This window comes from Falco punctatus (assembly GCF_963210335.1).
Source record: "Falco punctatus genome assembly, chromosome: 6".
NCBI lineage: Eukaryota > Metazoa > Chordata > Aves > Falconiformes > Falconidae > Falco > Falco punctatus.
The window spans coordinates 39,921,324-39,936,319 of NC_137585.1; the positions used below are offsets into that span (position 1 = coordinate 39,921,324).

General features: G+C 39.9%; 2 protein-coding genes and 1 long non-coding RNA gene across 9 annotated transcripts in view; 1 reads left to right on the forward strand and 2 right to left on the reverse strand.

Moving 5' to 3' along the window:
* Positions 1-14,996, reverse strand: part of LOC308066250 — a 600,281-nt gene that overhangs the window by 164,017 nt on the left and 421,268 nt on the right. The window lies entirely within an intron of this gene.
* Positions 3,172-10,326, reverse strand: CCDC59 (coiled-coil domain containing 59). Its single transcript, XM_080393298.1, has 4 exons — positions 10,191-10,326; positions 8,608-8,827; positions 6,058-6,154; positions 3,172-3,425 (listed from the first exon to the last, which is right to left on the reverse strand). Exons 1-4 carry the CDS (start codon positions 10,318-10,320, stop codon positions 3,264-3,266), a joined length of 609 nt encoding a protein of 202 aa, XP_080249424.1. The 5' UTR covers positions 10,321-10,326; the 3' UTR covers positions 3,172-3,263.
* Positions 10,462-14,996, forward strand: part of METTL25 (methyltransferase like 25) — a gene marked incomplete at its 5' end in the record, with an annotated part of 64,741 nt that continues 60,206 nt past the window's right edge. For 6 of the 7 annotated variants that reach the window (XM_080393269.1, XM_080393272.1, XM_080393271.1 and 3 more), the window contains one exon: positions 10,462-10,720. In XM_080393269.1, coding sequence (XP_080249395.1) covers positions 10,462-10,720 — 259 coding nt within the window. The remainder of the gene's footprint in view (positions 10,721-14,996) is intronic. The other variant, XM_080393275.1, reaches the window with a different exon arrangement.

Here is a 14,996-nt window from a genome sequence, read left to right on the forward strand (position 1 = left end):
CAAGTTTAATAACCCTTTGGACTAACTTCTCATATTTTTCAAATTAAAAGACACAGCTGAAAGCAGCAGCTTTTACAGGCAGTCTCCATAAACTCATATAATCGCTATTGGACTATTTTCCTGATGATCACCAGACCAAAACCAGTAATTAGATTTTTATTTCCTTCCTCAAAACATTCCTTCCCTCCATTCTCCACACTTTTCTCCATGAAGAGATGCTGGGTCAGTTGTTACAGTGCTACTCTCTACATGAACTCAAAGGTTCAATTCCCTTCTCTGCCTGTCTGACCTTGAGCCACCCAGCACCATCACTGCTGTGTCGCTGCCTTCCAGGGGTGCCAAATTAAATAATTTAAGAGGCTTGACAGTGCAGAAACCCAGGCTCAGGGAGCAGCTAAGACACTGGACTGCACTAGCCTCTCGTGACAACTATCCCGGGCTATTTCACAGTAATGAGCAAAGGACAGTTATGAGGAAAAACATGAATTTGAACTTCTTCCTTTTAGAACTGTTACATCAAAAATTAACTTTGGGGGAGAGAAGTGCTCTCATATGAGAATCTGTGAGAAGCTCGGATTAGTAATAGCCCCTTTTTATCTCCAAATCAAATAAAGCTATGGAACAGAGAAAGTGATAGGTATAAAATGACAGAAACTCCCTCTCCTCCTCAAAACCAGCATTGCTGGCGCTGTCAGATACCGCACTGGTTATTGATTAAGTGCTCTGCCTGATCAAGTTATCCGAAGCACTGGGGAAAAAGAAGCATTTTCAGAAAAATCAGATAAACCTGGTCTGTTTCATATCAACTATCACCAAGAACACAGAATAACAAGACTAGAGAGATGGGCAACAATTAAAAGTTAGAATAAGGTAAGATTACGTTTTAATGACCAACTGTAGAACAGGTATTATGAATCCTGAATTCCTAATTCTTACACAAAACCAGAGAATAACACAAGATAGAAAAATTAAATTATGGAGATTTCTTTTCAGAGCAGAACTGTTTTTTTCCACTGATCAATAACTGAGACTTCTTGTTGCTAATGAGGATTGATATGAAGCCATTAAATGACTTGAGTGAACTAAAAATGCAAACGAGTTACATAGTGTATATTTACGAGTTTATTTGCAAACCAGTTTATACAGGAAACTTGTATCAAAAATCCTAAAAAAATTTAAAAATTCACTTACTAGCTCATATTATCTAGTCTGTTCTCCAGGAAGAATCAAGCATGTGGAATATTTTGATAGTAGAGCTTTCACTCAATTTAACACGAGAAAAAAATCTGGATTTCAAATGCATCAAACTTTATCTAAATGCTTTTAAACAGCCTATCTAAAAATGCACTGGTATTTACACTGTATAGCAGTATCTATAACATACCAGTAATTCAGGATGCCCGCTGACCAATGGAATTACTGGTCTAAGACTTAGTTTTCTGAAACCTTTCCAGACAGCTGACATCATGGCAAATATCTGCCCAGCAGGTAAGTAAGTGAAATGATGGCAAACCCAGAAGAGGGCTTTTTAAGATGCCAGTTCAGAATACTTCTGTTTTAACGTTTCCTTGGCCAAAGAATGATAAAAGTTCATATAGGGTAACAGACACATGCAAACAAAAAATGGAAGTAACTTCAACCATGAATTCACGTGGAAGATGTTTCCATTACTTACAAGTTACATGAAGCTAGTGTCTGAACTCTTTCACACCACTTATGAAAAACCATAAAAATTGCAAATATTTGCATTCTTCAAATAAAAGCTTAACAGCCTAGAATGACAAGAATCGAAATAAACTCTGTATGCCAAAACTTGCTTTTCCCACTTTTTAGGCACTTTGCAGATTTCTGCTCTTTAATTTTTCAGCTCAAAATCATTCAAAAATGGCAATTACGGCAATTCTAAGAATAAGCTTGCCTAACTTGCACTCCCACTTCATTAAAAGCTCTGATACTTTCTGTGGGTGTACTACCTTATGACTTGTGTTCATTTTTTCCTGAATGACATCACAGCACAAGGACTCAAAGCCTCACAAAAAGTGTAACATGACGGGTGAAAAACGCCCCAGGATACTGATAGAAGAAACATTTTAACAAACTGAACTACTAAACTATTCCTCATTTAAACAGGGCTTGTCATACAATTCAAAACTATTTATTTTTCACATGTATTTTAAATAAGAAATTTTTGCAATTGACATCAACTTCTAAATAATTTAAAGCTGTAAATAATTTAGTACTATAATAGTGTAGAGGTACTGTAAATCTTATGAAGCATGTCCTGAGAATTTTTTCCAAGACATTCCTTTAATGTCTCACTAGTCTTCATTATATGCAGAAAACCCCAGTATTATTTGACTGCCAAAGTAGACGGACATAAGGGTAAAAGTATAATAGTAGTCTCCTGTATAAACGTAACGAAAATAGTTGAATTGTTTTGTTGTAAACTTCTTAGTCTTACTAAGAATGCTTTCATTTTATTAGGCCAAAGACCACTAACTGCATCTCAAAATCAAGGTTTAAAAGAATTCTTTTTCAAAAGATGTTCCAAAGAACAAAGATTAGAAACTTGATACACTCAGCATACCAAAGCCTCAACCCACCTACCTGATACATCATAGTTAGAAAGTCTTTCTTAAGTATATGAACAAAATAAATCACTGAAGGATAACATACACTTTATGCTTGGTGATTTAAGTCTGTAAGATCATTACATTCAAACCATACTGGACCTTTGGCAAGTTTTAGTCTTTGTGGAGAATGGTAAATAATAGCCATCCAAGTATAGTTCATGTTCTTTGCTTTCACGTGCCAAACCTTATCCCAACTGCACACAAAACACACTCCTAGCCTTGGCAGTTCATGAGATATCTATATCATGTGTATCACTATACTCCTCTCAAGTAAACAAAATTTTAGTAGTCACAATTGCAGGAAGTGTTAGAGCTAGAAAACAAATGCCTTACACTATGCAAATTCATGTTCAGATGGTACTCGGCTCTAATGATCTGGAATTCAGGATATTACATAGCTAACAAAATTACAGCTTAGAAATACAGGCCATTTATTTTTGAGGTACCAGATCTCTCTCTCGGCATCGAATACATATTTTCAGGATGAGTATCCTCCACTATTGGACTGATGAGATAAATCAAGCCAATAACAGAAGTTGCATAGAAGCAAAAAGACATTCTTTATTACAAGTAATTTAATAAAACATCCACAGGTAACTCAAAACCTGCAATTCAGATATATGCAGAGGTTTATGTTTTTTGCTGTATTTTCTGAAGAAGAAACTCCATTTGCAAGTTGAGATTTGGCTGTCCTCTTTTTGTCCTCTTACTCAATATTTTATAAGCTTCCATTTTCTTTTGCTTGTACAACCGTTGAGCTTCTTCTCTTTGTTGTTTTCTTTTTTCTGCTTCCTGAAATTAAATATTTTTTTAAAATAATTATAAAATAATTACAACTTCTATAACTATGAAGCTATCCATAAGCAGGAAAACTTCTTTTTGTAAAGATACTGGCAATTAGGTATTGTACTGACAGTAGAAGCACCATTACTCTTAAATGCTTAATGAAGATGCTTTTTCAGTGCATACTGCAATCAAAATGTATTATATTGCCTAAAGCTTCAAGAGACAAGAGAATTGCCAAATTTCCTTCAGCAGAACATCCTATGATAAGGCTTGTCACTAAAATATGTACCATACTTCCTTTCTGCAACATGAGCTCCTTCACTTTTCTCCTTAAATGACAAAGTGGCAAAAATTTCCCACTTTCTCCTCTTGTAGTGCAAGAAGGAAAGAGTCTGATCCAGCGGTGCCCGTGTAAATGTCTTGCCAATCCAGATGTGCTAGGATACTGGACGCATCTGCATGGAACTGGCATATAGGATATGGGACATACCTGGGCCTGGGAGTTGGGCAGGTTTGTGATACTAGGATGGCACCACAAGCAGCATTACCTAGGGCACCTTAATCAAGACCAAAATATTAGTGACCTGTCCTCTTTGAAGCAATGCAGACTGCTGTCTTTACTAAGAGAGAGGGGAGGAAAAACAAAACAAACGGAATTTTCAACTGTGCAAACTTTCTGTGTTGAAGGGACTGCACAAATGCAACCAAAACACTAATAGAGGGACACTATATGGATAATTATCACATTATGTTCAGTTTTTATCAAACAGCTTACACCCCCTTCTCTAGTGCTGTAATTTTAGTAAGTAAGTAATTCCGGCAAACATCCATATCAAGCAAGTTAACTAGCTTCTTCACTTCTATCGTGCCCTACCAAAATATGCAAGGCATCACAAATCAGACTGAAGGACTACTGCAGTTCATTTGGATGATTTCTTCTCATAAAGCTTATTCTTTGAAATGCACTGCCATGCTGACCACAAAGGCAGGTGCTTCTGCAGAATGCCCAAACATGATAATTTATTATGGTTTTGTTTTCCATGGCACAGATAGCTTCTGTGATGTACAAAAATTAGTAAGAATGCTCTGTGATGCAGAATACAAAATTAACCAGAAATAACCCAAGAAAATATTTATAAATAAATGTATGAGGCTTGGGGGGCTGGGGGGTTGGACAACAACCTGCAAAGGTAATGTCTTTCCATTCAGAATGGTTCACTTATTTTATTGTAACAGTGATTAATATATTTCCTTTATTTTTATTTTTTTTTAAAACCAGAGTAGCATCAACACTAACTTACCTGTAACTCACTCCCTGGATAATAATTTTACTGCTCTTCAGCACTGTTGTAAACAACATCCATTTAAGCTACCAACCCAAAGCTTACTCAGAATAAGAACATTCATCTTAGGTAGGTAGTTGTTACTTATGTTTGTACATTTTCTGATCTCTACTAAATTGCACCTTTTCTATAGTGTGGTGGCCAAAACTGTGCCTTTAAGCTTATTTTTTCCCCCAAATAGATAACAGCAAATCCAGTGTTTGCTAACATAGCAAGGGTAAAGTATGTGACCATCACACCAGTATTCCACAGAAGTGATTACTGTTACTGTGGTACTTGGCTACTGTTTGTTTTGCCTAAATATGTTGAAGATAACTGAAAATGCTTATATATCCCCTCAAGCAACTCTTGTATGCTGCTCAAAGAAAATTTCTTGCAGTCTTGCTGGGTTTTTCTTTGTTCCTATTTCCTCTAAATAAGCTGGTCATAACATGCATTTCTTTCAGCATGATCCATACCTAATATTCAAAAAAGCAGCTCTCAGCTGAACAACCATGAACTCATCCAGAATCAGGGATTAGCTTCCATAAAACTACTCTAGTTTTCAATACAGCTAAACGGAAGAAATAATGTTTATTCCAGCTGTACATTTAAGTAATATTTACAGTAGTTACTGAAATTTAGTCAGCAGGAGGTTACACAACTTCTACAATGTTACAGTATGTGCCATTTTACAGTGCAATGAACAATGTACTGGGAGAGAACAAAAGTAGTTAAATAAGTACGTCTCAAATTAGTAACTCGGCTGAGTTATTCAACAATGGTAATATTAAGATATGGCCTATAAGAATAGGTCCCATTAAATTAGAGCAAGGGAAAAAATTACTACAGATTTTGGCTATGGATATTATTACTGTTAATTGTTCCACTGTTGGGCAAAGCACATAAAAAGGTAAAATGAAGAATGCATTATGGTGACACCATAAGAAACAGGACGGATATTTCATTTTTCATCACAAGATGATGGTGGTTATTACTTCCCATTCTACAATATTTAAGAGGTCTAGTATAATCCACTGGGATATGCAAATCATGCTCTAAATTTGTCTTGATGTACCAACTGACAAAATAAAATCTTGCTAATGGCAACTGGAAGACAAAAACAGAACAAAGAGAATGATAACTTTGAACACTTGAATGCCTGAATATTACTGTCAAGTTGAAAAAGACTGAAAGAATACCAATACCTGTGTTCCTCTGCTATGGTCCTATTTGGGTCTATATGGAAGACTGACCGTAGAAATGGTATTAATCTAGTCCTTGTCTACAGTCAAAAAGATCTCTTTAAGATTTACCTCTTTCTTTCTAGCACGCTCAGTCAGTATTTTCTCATACTCTTCTTTTGCCTTCTGACTGGATGTCTTCTTAAACTTCCCTTCAGTCATAACTGGCCTGTAAGAAAAAGTATATGTACTTCTGGTACAGACTATCCACAAAGCAGACATAATCATATATCTCATAGCCACTGCAGAATCAGAACATGGTCTTCCACTCTTCTACTGCTTTTTGCATATCTAGGGAAGCTAATTAGAAATACAGATTTCAGAAGGCTCATCCTTCTACCCTGAATGGACTACCTATTTGCACCACTCTTACATGATACCCAACACTATTACAAGTCACGTAATGAGCAGCTGGCATGACAACACAGCAAACTAAACTCCTTCAATGCCGACTGTACCAAAGACTGGACCGCACACAACTTCTAGTAACACATATACCTTCTCTGCTGGATCTTCACATGATTGTTGTTTCATGAAGTTTAAAGAGTGCCTAAAAGCAGGGGTTTTTTCCCCCATCATATGAGCTCCTCAGAGCTAGAAAAACTGAATGTACTATCTTAAAGATCTATTATCTATTTCTACTTCCGACATATGGATGCAACTACAGAGGTAAGAGGACAGCCAGCTGTTAGCAGACTGCCTGCCAGAGAAGTCAGGCTGACATTGCAAGGTGAAAAAGCACAGTAGTAAAAATGCCTTTCTACAAGTTTCTTCTTGAGGATGGCGGCATATTATTGTCCTTAATGTTCTGAAATTAGGAACTCAAATTATCTTCCTTCCAATTTTCAATTTAAGAAACTGTCCAGGTATCTTTCACCAGAGGAAACAGTACAAGAAAACCAGTGCCATTTGTCTGGCATTTCCTGTCACACTACTTTGAGTGGATGTTTCTGGTTAGTTCTAAATTATATTTTTTTTCTGGGTCACAATAAAGCCATTACACACATACAGAGCGTGGTAGCAAAGACATTTCACACTTGAAAAATATAAGCCTTGCCAGATATTTAACAACTGTTCACAAAGTAAGTTTTGATTACTCTATTACACTACAAAAAGTTAAAAACTAGCCATCAGCATTTAGGAGATTTCAGACATTTGATCAAGAAGGAAAGAGAAGCTATTTGCTCATACTTTCATCTAGAAACACAATTCTCTTCTGGAGGGAAAAAAAACCCCAACTTTGCCTCACTCTCATCTCCATCTTGTGGCAACACTGTGTAATGACACCTCATTGTCTCCAGTACAAAACTATTTAAACTGCAATATATGCTAAAAATAGAATTAGCTAACCAAAATCTTATTTTATACTCCCATAGAACACTGAAGTCTATCTAATAGACTTTACACATCACACCTCCTCACAGATTAGCAGTCACATTTTTTCAGAGTTATTAATTCTGGTTTAGAATCACGATGACCACAGTTTGAACAACATTTAAAAATGCTCTGGTTTAAAGAAAAACATCAGTCATATTTCAGACATCCCCAAAAATCAGCTGCCTATTTTGGACAAAATTACAACCTTTCTCCCACTGTTGGGCTCAGACCTGAATGCCTTTCCCCCCTCTCTTGAGCATTCCTCCTAGGGAAGTCTAGATGTAGATACACCTTGGAATTCAAAGACTTAGGACACTCCTTGTACTGAGGACAAAAGGGCATTATCTTAATAATCATATTTGAATGCTGTTTAAAAACACTGCTATGACAGTATTAGACCTGAATGACTATACTTCCCATTTTACCGACATACCTAACCCAGATTTCAGGGGGAATTACTGTCAGGAAAAAAGGAGTTGTCTGACATTTATTAGACTGCAAATGAGAAACTCAATTTGACTTCTCCCAGTTATTATATGTAACTTTAAAATAAACCAAAACCCCCAAAAACTCAAACACCACTGGCAAACTGCTATTCCATCTCTATTATTTAAATTTATTCCTTTGATCACAAACGCTTTACTGCCCTAAGGTTTTACTAAATCCTCCATTATTTTTTTAAGTTCATCGTTAAAATCCCCTCAAAACTAACCATACCACAAAAGGATAACTGCACAGAATATTGCTTATTCTAGCAGAAAAACAGTGCAATACCACAACAACAACTTCTCAAACTTGGAAAAGAAAGACAATGCAAAAAATGTTTCTGAAAAGTGGCGTTAATTAAAAAATACTTAAAATCAATTCAAAGGAAAATTCTGTAGACTCGAAAGCACACTACCTGGAAAGCAGGCTCTTATCTTTGTAGATACAGTAAGAAATCAGCCAAAAATTTAACTGCTCATGGACTGAACTTTCTCCTTTAAGTACAACAGTAACTGTCACGTTATTTCTGTGGAATCAAGCCCTAGACATCACCAATTTTGCTTTCTGATTCTGATGCAAACACCACAAACCTGTACATTTACATTTTCTAACAATTAGAAAAAATATTTCAGACCTAACAGTACTTTTTTTGTCAAGCAAATCACCATACTGAAGTCCATATAAAGTGTAAAACCTAAAATACTTCTTTAACGATGGAAACAATTACTTGTTTTTAGAGATATATTTTACAAAACTTACTCTACTGCTTTATTTAGTCTTTCTTCTGATAAAACTGAATCATCTGGAGCCCTACGCCGTTTCTTGAGCATTTCTTCCTCAGCTAGGTACAGATGTTTCAAGTGCTCTGGATAAGTATCAGTAAACTGATCATCCTGTTGCGAATGGACCTTTCTTCTCTTCAGATATTTCCTGTATTGTCTTTCGATCACTTGTTTTCTCCGAAATGCAAATCCTCGTCCTGAAAACATACGAAAAAAGCATTTAAATACACATGCACTGAAGTAATACCAAACCATTCAATTGTTGCCAGGACCACTTCAATCCATTTTCTTTCCAAACCAGAAAAGGCCACGGCTTGTGTTAATTTTAATAAGGAGCGGTCAAAAATTCAAGGAAAAAACACCATTATAAATCTGCTCCCTACTTTAGCACTGCAGCTGGTACAGATTTACTGAAAATTATCACCTAAAACCTTGAGAAAACATGCCATTGTCAACATACTACTTAATGCACACTTGGCGTTACACACCTTTGCCAATGCTTTTCAAATCCAGTGAAAAGAAGCGTTAATGTTTCACTTCTACCTTTGACAGCTTCATAAACAACATCAACATAGATTTCAAGACAGACTGCTAAAGACAGTCTCACGAAGACACTGGTAATAGTAGTACCAGCTCCTTAAGCAGTCTGCAGCTGCAATGCCACAGGAAAGAAAGAATCACTGTCACTGTATTATACTATATTAATATTCCACCATATCTTTTCAACCAAATAGGTTTTTTTTATTGTTGTTTTCTTTCTACAGCTGTCCACGAAGAGCTTTTCTACAACTTCAAAGGTATGCTACATCATTAAATGATGGAAGGCAGGAAACATCTGATAATGCTTGTTTCAGAGTTAGTCATTACATAACTGCTCATTAATCTCCAATATGCTAATTTTACCCTTTATTGCATTAGTTTTAAAAGCTACTGACTTTTGTAACATTAACAAAATAGTTTCTGAAGGCAGCAAGTGCAAATTAGTCCCAGCTTCTCTTGTGAATCATTTTCCAAAGCTGAAATTTCAGAGAAGTGCTGCAAAAGCTGATGCTCTTCTCCCTATTCATTTTTACATTTGCATAACTACCTGTCAATAGTCGGAACCTGTTTCCAAGTATACGTCTATTTTAAATATACAGCTCCACAGTAAAACGAGTCCTACGACAGAGACCCATCACTACCCGGCTTAAGTGCATCACCCAAACAGACTCTGCAGTCCCGGGGCCCGGGAGCTCCAGCGCACCCGGGCCGCCCCCAGCCCGCCCTGCGGCCGCCGGCCCCGAGCCGCCACGCAGCCCCCGCGCCCACGCCGGGCCCTCCGCGGAACGTGCGCTCAGCCACCCCCCGGGCAGCCGGCGAGGACGGGGCCCGGGGCTCGGCGGGGCGCAGCCCCTCACTACGGCAGGCAGGGCTGCGCCCCGCCGGGGCCGAACCAGCTCGGAGGCGCGGCGGGAGGCCGAGGGCCGCGACCGTCGGGGCCGGGCTGGGCCGGGACCCCCTGCGCGCCGTCTCCCCAGGCCCCACGGGGGCCAGTCACGGCTGCCCCGACCCCCGACTCACCCTCCCGGACGCTACCCACGACGTCGCGCAGCAACACGGGCCTCCACACCCGCTTTCGGCGGAAGCCGCGGGCCGCGCCGCCCGCATTTTGCGCCGCCGGCCCGGGCCCGCCGCGCCGCGCCCCCGCCATCGCGCCCGCGGCGCCGCGCAGCGAGACGACGTCATCGAGCTGCACCGCCGCCTCTCGGCGCTCGACTCGCTCGCCTGCGTAGCCGGCGGCGGCGGCTGAGCCCCGGCGAGCCGAGCGCAGGCTCGGGCCGCGCACTGTAGCATGTCGCGGCCGCCCGGCGCGCTGCCGCCCCAGCTGTCGCCGGCGGAGGCGGCGGGGACGCTGCGGCGCGTGGCGCAGTTCCTGGCGCGCGCGCTGCCGCTGTGCCGCGCCCACACGGTGGAGTTCTACACGCGCGGGCTGTGGGACCGGCTGGTGGCGCCGCGCCCCGTCGCCGTGCTGGAGGCGCTGGGCTCCGCCGGGCCGCTGGCGCTGCGGCGCCCCCTGGGGGAGGCCTCCGGCGCCGCGGCAGCGCCGTGGGGTGAGTCGGGGCGGGGGGCGGTGGGGCGCACCCGTAAGGGCGGGTGCCGGCGGGGCGGGGCGGGGCGGTGGCTCGCGAAGGGGAGGTGGCAGCGCGGCGGCCTCGCTCACGCGCGGGCTGCCGGGACACCGGTGAGGCACGCGGTCCCGTTAGGCAGCCTCTCGCCCCGCAGGTGGCACCGGTGTCCCTCTGAAGCCCCCCCCATGGGCCTCCTGTCTGCGTCCGGAATCATTTTCCTTCCAGTAATAAACCGGGAGCGTTTCACAGCGCTCTGCCGAGCTGCCTTTCTTTCCCCTGCGTCTCCACCCGCCGCCCTCGGGCCTCCGCTCCCGTCTGGTCGCCGCCTCCGGCCGCAGCCCCTCCCGCTCCGTCACCTTCCCCAGGCGCCCGGGGACCGCCGCGGTTGGGGTGGGCGGGGGGCTCTGGGTAGCGGCAGTTGTGGTGACGGGCTCGTCTTACAAATTTCATCCTGTCCATAGAGAGATGAGATGAAGCTCCTGTCAGATGCCTTCACTGACAAAGTTCCGAAGAACATAAGTAAAATGAACCAAAAAATTCCCTTTTCCACATGAGTGGAAAGATGTAACAGTTAAAAGTCCGCCAAATGTTGAACCTCTGGAAATGTGGAGGACAGCTGGAAAAGACTTAAACACTGCTTTCCTATATATCTGTAATAATGAGTGCCTGGCAGAGGAAGACAGAGAGCAGTTTTATTTCTGACAAGACCTATTTAAGAAGCACTTAATATTTTTAGTAATTTTCAAGTAACTCAATAGGAAGCCAGTGATGAAACTGTTACAGAATTTACTGCAGTCCAAGTAGAAGGGAAACATACCAGTAATACACTTTAAGGCAAAGCACAGAAATTAAGATAAAGCATCTGAAAGGTATGGTGTTTGGGGGGCTGAGTCGAAGCAAAGAGATCAGTTTCAAAACTGAGGTAAAATTTCTGACAAAGCACTTAGCTGAGAAAGACCTGCATCATGCCAAAGCTTATGGGGCACAGATAACTCTCATAGCGTTAGCTCTGAAATGCTACATTAAATTACATGTGAGACAGGAAAGCATGTTGAGTGTCATGAAAGGGTCCACAGAAAGTAGCGTGTGGAGCTGTATACTTTTTGGCATAGAAAACAAGCTAAGATAATGATTTGGATTTGGAAAGAAACTGAAGAACTATGAATTGCTACATCATGTGTAACATTTCTCTCTTGGATCTAAAGACCTTCAAAATATTAACTGTGAGACTCATTTTTAGAAGGTTGAGATATCTGGGAAAAAAAACCCACAGAATTTATTTGTGCATGAAAAAGACACTGGATAATGAATTAACTTCGAGCGCCAGATGGAAACAAGACAGTGGTCCAGTCAGCAAGCAAATGTGCTGGGAAGCAGTGAGGAAAAACTTTCAATGTTTTTGACATATGATGTCAGAGTCAAAACTGATTTTGAGCAATGGGACATAAAAGTAAATGTAAATAGAGGTTGGAACAAGACTAATTATTAGGTGAAGTCATCAAAAAAAAAAAAAAATTAAAGGAAATTTTACCCCGATCTTATTGTTTTCATGGGAAAGCCCACAAAATGATTCAGTCATCGAAGTGGTGGCCCATAGAACAGAAAGACAATCGGGAAGGCAGAATATTGTTTTGCAGATTTAAAAACTGGAAAATCATTTAATGATCTGTATTCAAAATATATGTTACAGAATCTTATACAGAAATCAATGGAACAAAATGGGTAAAATGAATCGTGTTTTAGAAAGGTATGAAGCCCTCATGCTGTGGCTAAAATATTTCTTCTTTGGTTTCTGCAAGGATTATTTCTGCTCATTAAAAAAAAAAAAAAAAGAGAGAATTGCCCTTTTTTTCTAGCATCAAAATTATAATACGCTGTTTAACATTTGGAAGGTTTTGAGAAACTCAACGGTTCTCTAGTATCGTGACAAAACTGGAGGCACTGTAATGGAACGGGCATGTGCTTGCTGATTTGATTTAGTGGTTCATGCCTGGCTGGTTTGACTGCATGATAACTGTCCTTCCAGGCAAATGATGAAAATACGTCATAGTAGAATATGACTTTCTCAATGAATATACCTTCAAACTTCTATCTATATTTGAAAATGAATGCACTGTTAGCCTGTATTAAAATTAGGATTGAGAAACTGAATATCATAGCTTATTTGAGTGCATTATTACAACTTAATAACATTAGAAATCAGAAACCAACCATTAGAGATGTTGAAACCCAACATAAACAGAAATGACTCATCCTTATATTCCTCTAGAATAGTAACTCTATGTATGGTTTTCTTCAAAATTATCAGGTATTTAAGTGTTAGTTATTTATATTTACGTTGAAGTGAGTACTAAAAAGCTCTCAGAACATGCTGTCATTCATAGGACTGCCTTTTTTTGGAGTGTGACTATGAGAATAGATTTATTTTGCATGCTCAAATGATAGCATCATGTACCCCTAACACCTTACTCAAAATACGGGTAAAATGAAGTTTGATTTCACATGGTAAAACCTTTGCTTCCTAAGAGTTTGAGAAGTTTTACATCTATACATTCACAATCGCCAAACTATTATGAAAAGTTTTCTAGAGTCTGTTCTGATAGGGATCCCAAATTAAATTATAGGGAAACACAAGCTCCATTTGACAGAATTGATCTGAAAATGTGAAGTTGTCTGTTCATACTCGCATAGCTCTGCAAACTAAAAAGTAACATTATTGCAGATTGGCAAAAAAATATTGTTCTGCACAATATTTTATGCTGCTATAGGGATTTTGACAAATACATGTGCCGAATTGTAGTTTTAGAAGCCAGCAAGCAAGAAATTATAATTCTGTTGCACAGTACTATATGCAAGATAATCATGTTACAGAACATTACATTACATGTTCTGTAAATCAGTTTCAAATAATATTTTCAGATACTCATCAGAAGATATTTCATTATAATGACCATATGAAGGGTGGAACCCTTCTTTTCAGTTGTACCCCACAGGAAAATTTCAGCTCCATTTTTAGATTATAGAAAACTGGTTTGTATTTTTATACATCAAAAAACTGACATTTGCCGTATTGCATCTTGTTTATCACGTCATAGCTGTAAATTGGACACAGGCATAGAAAAATCTGGTTTAAGTATTTTCATATTTTACTGTAAATTACGGTTTGTACTATAATTCCACTTTTTTGGCATATGTTTCTATCTTCTGAAGATTTATTTGCAATTGTATAGAATGACTAGTTAAAAGACATACTAGGTTTCATCTGCGCAGCCACAGTAGAAACATTTGAGAAACCTAATATTTTTAGTATTCATAAATAACACTTAGTACAACAACTGCCCTTCCATTGCTTGAAGTCATGCTTCAGGTACCTTAATATAGTTGAGTTTTTTTTTTCTTCTAGTTGGCAAGCTGGGACAACAATTTAAATTTGGTAGGAATGCTATTACAGATGGCATACTAGTGATCTTGTATGACATCCTACTGGTTCTGTTCATGTTCTTCCATCATATGACAAAATTCAGGGAAGTTATGGAACAGGGGTATTACTGCATTTAATTTCAGTTGAGTGAGATTTGTAAGGAGAGTTAATGTATTTTATGTCAGGTGGTAGAAAAGCAAAAGCAGGTAAGCAGCAGGTTTACAAGCTTTTCACCAGTTCTGACAAAGAAGCAGAAAATTCCAGGTTTCAACAATCAGTCTTTAACCTAGGAAAGTTACAAAGTTTCAAGGTAAATGGTATTTGTGTAATACAGTGAGATCAGCAGGAAATAAGGTGAAAGTAAGATTGGGTTGCTGTGGTATATGAAAGCATAGACCCCAAGTGAGATCCCCCATTGCATACATAAGTGCTGGCTATATACAGTCACTTAACCACCCAAGTTCTGCCCTGGAACATACCTACATGCAGGAAAACACTTTTGCAGCTAGTTCATACTCCACTAAGTTGTTTACTCCCCCTATGCTTATCTGAGGAGATCTCTTCTTCCCAGATCAGGATTTAAGCTGTGGGAGGCTTTGGGCATTCCCCTCATTGCAGACAGGTGTGCACAGAATTGCTTTGTAGGTGAGCTCAGAGAGCCAGGTTTAATGTTAGGTGCTTCCTCACTACATTTTAGGGCATAATAACTCTACAACCTGGTACCCGGACAAAGAACAAAGCCTTTTCTCAGAAAGGGCCCTTACAGGTTGCTAAATACTGCGAACTCTAATCTGCAGAGTATTTGCTTATGCTGTTGATCTTGGTGAGCTATTTGAA

Coding starts and splice junctions, on each gene's coding strand:
- CCDC59 (XM_080393298.1), bottom strand. CDS start 10,320: ATGGCGGGGGCGCGGCGCGGCGGGCCCGGGCCGGCGGCGCAAAATGCG. Junction 8,828..10,190: donor CGTGGGTAGCGTCCGGGAGG/GTGAGTCGGGGG, acceptor GTATGTTTTCAG/GACGAGGATTTGCATTTCGG. Junction 3,426..6,057: donor AGCGTGCTAGAAAGAAAGAG/GTAAATCTTAAA, acceptor ATTTAATTTCAG/GAAGCAGAAAAAAGAAAACA.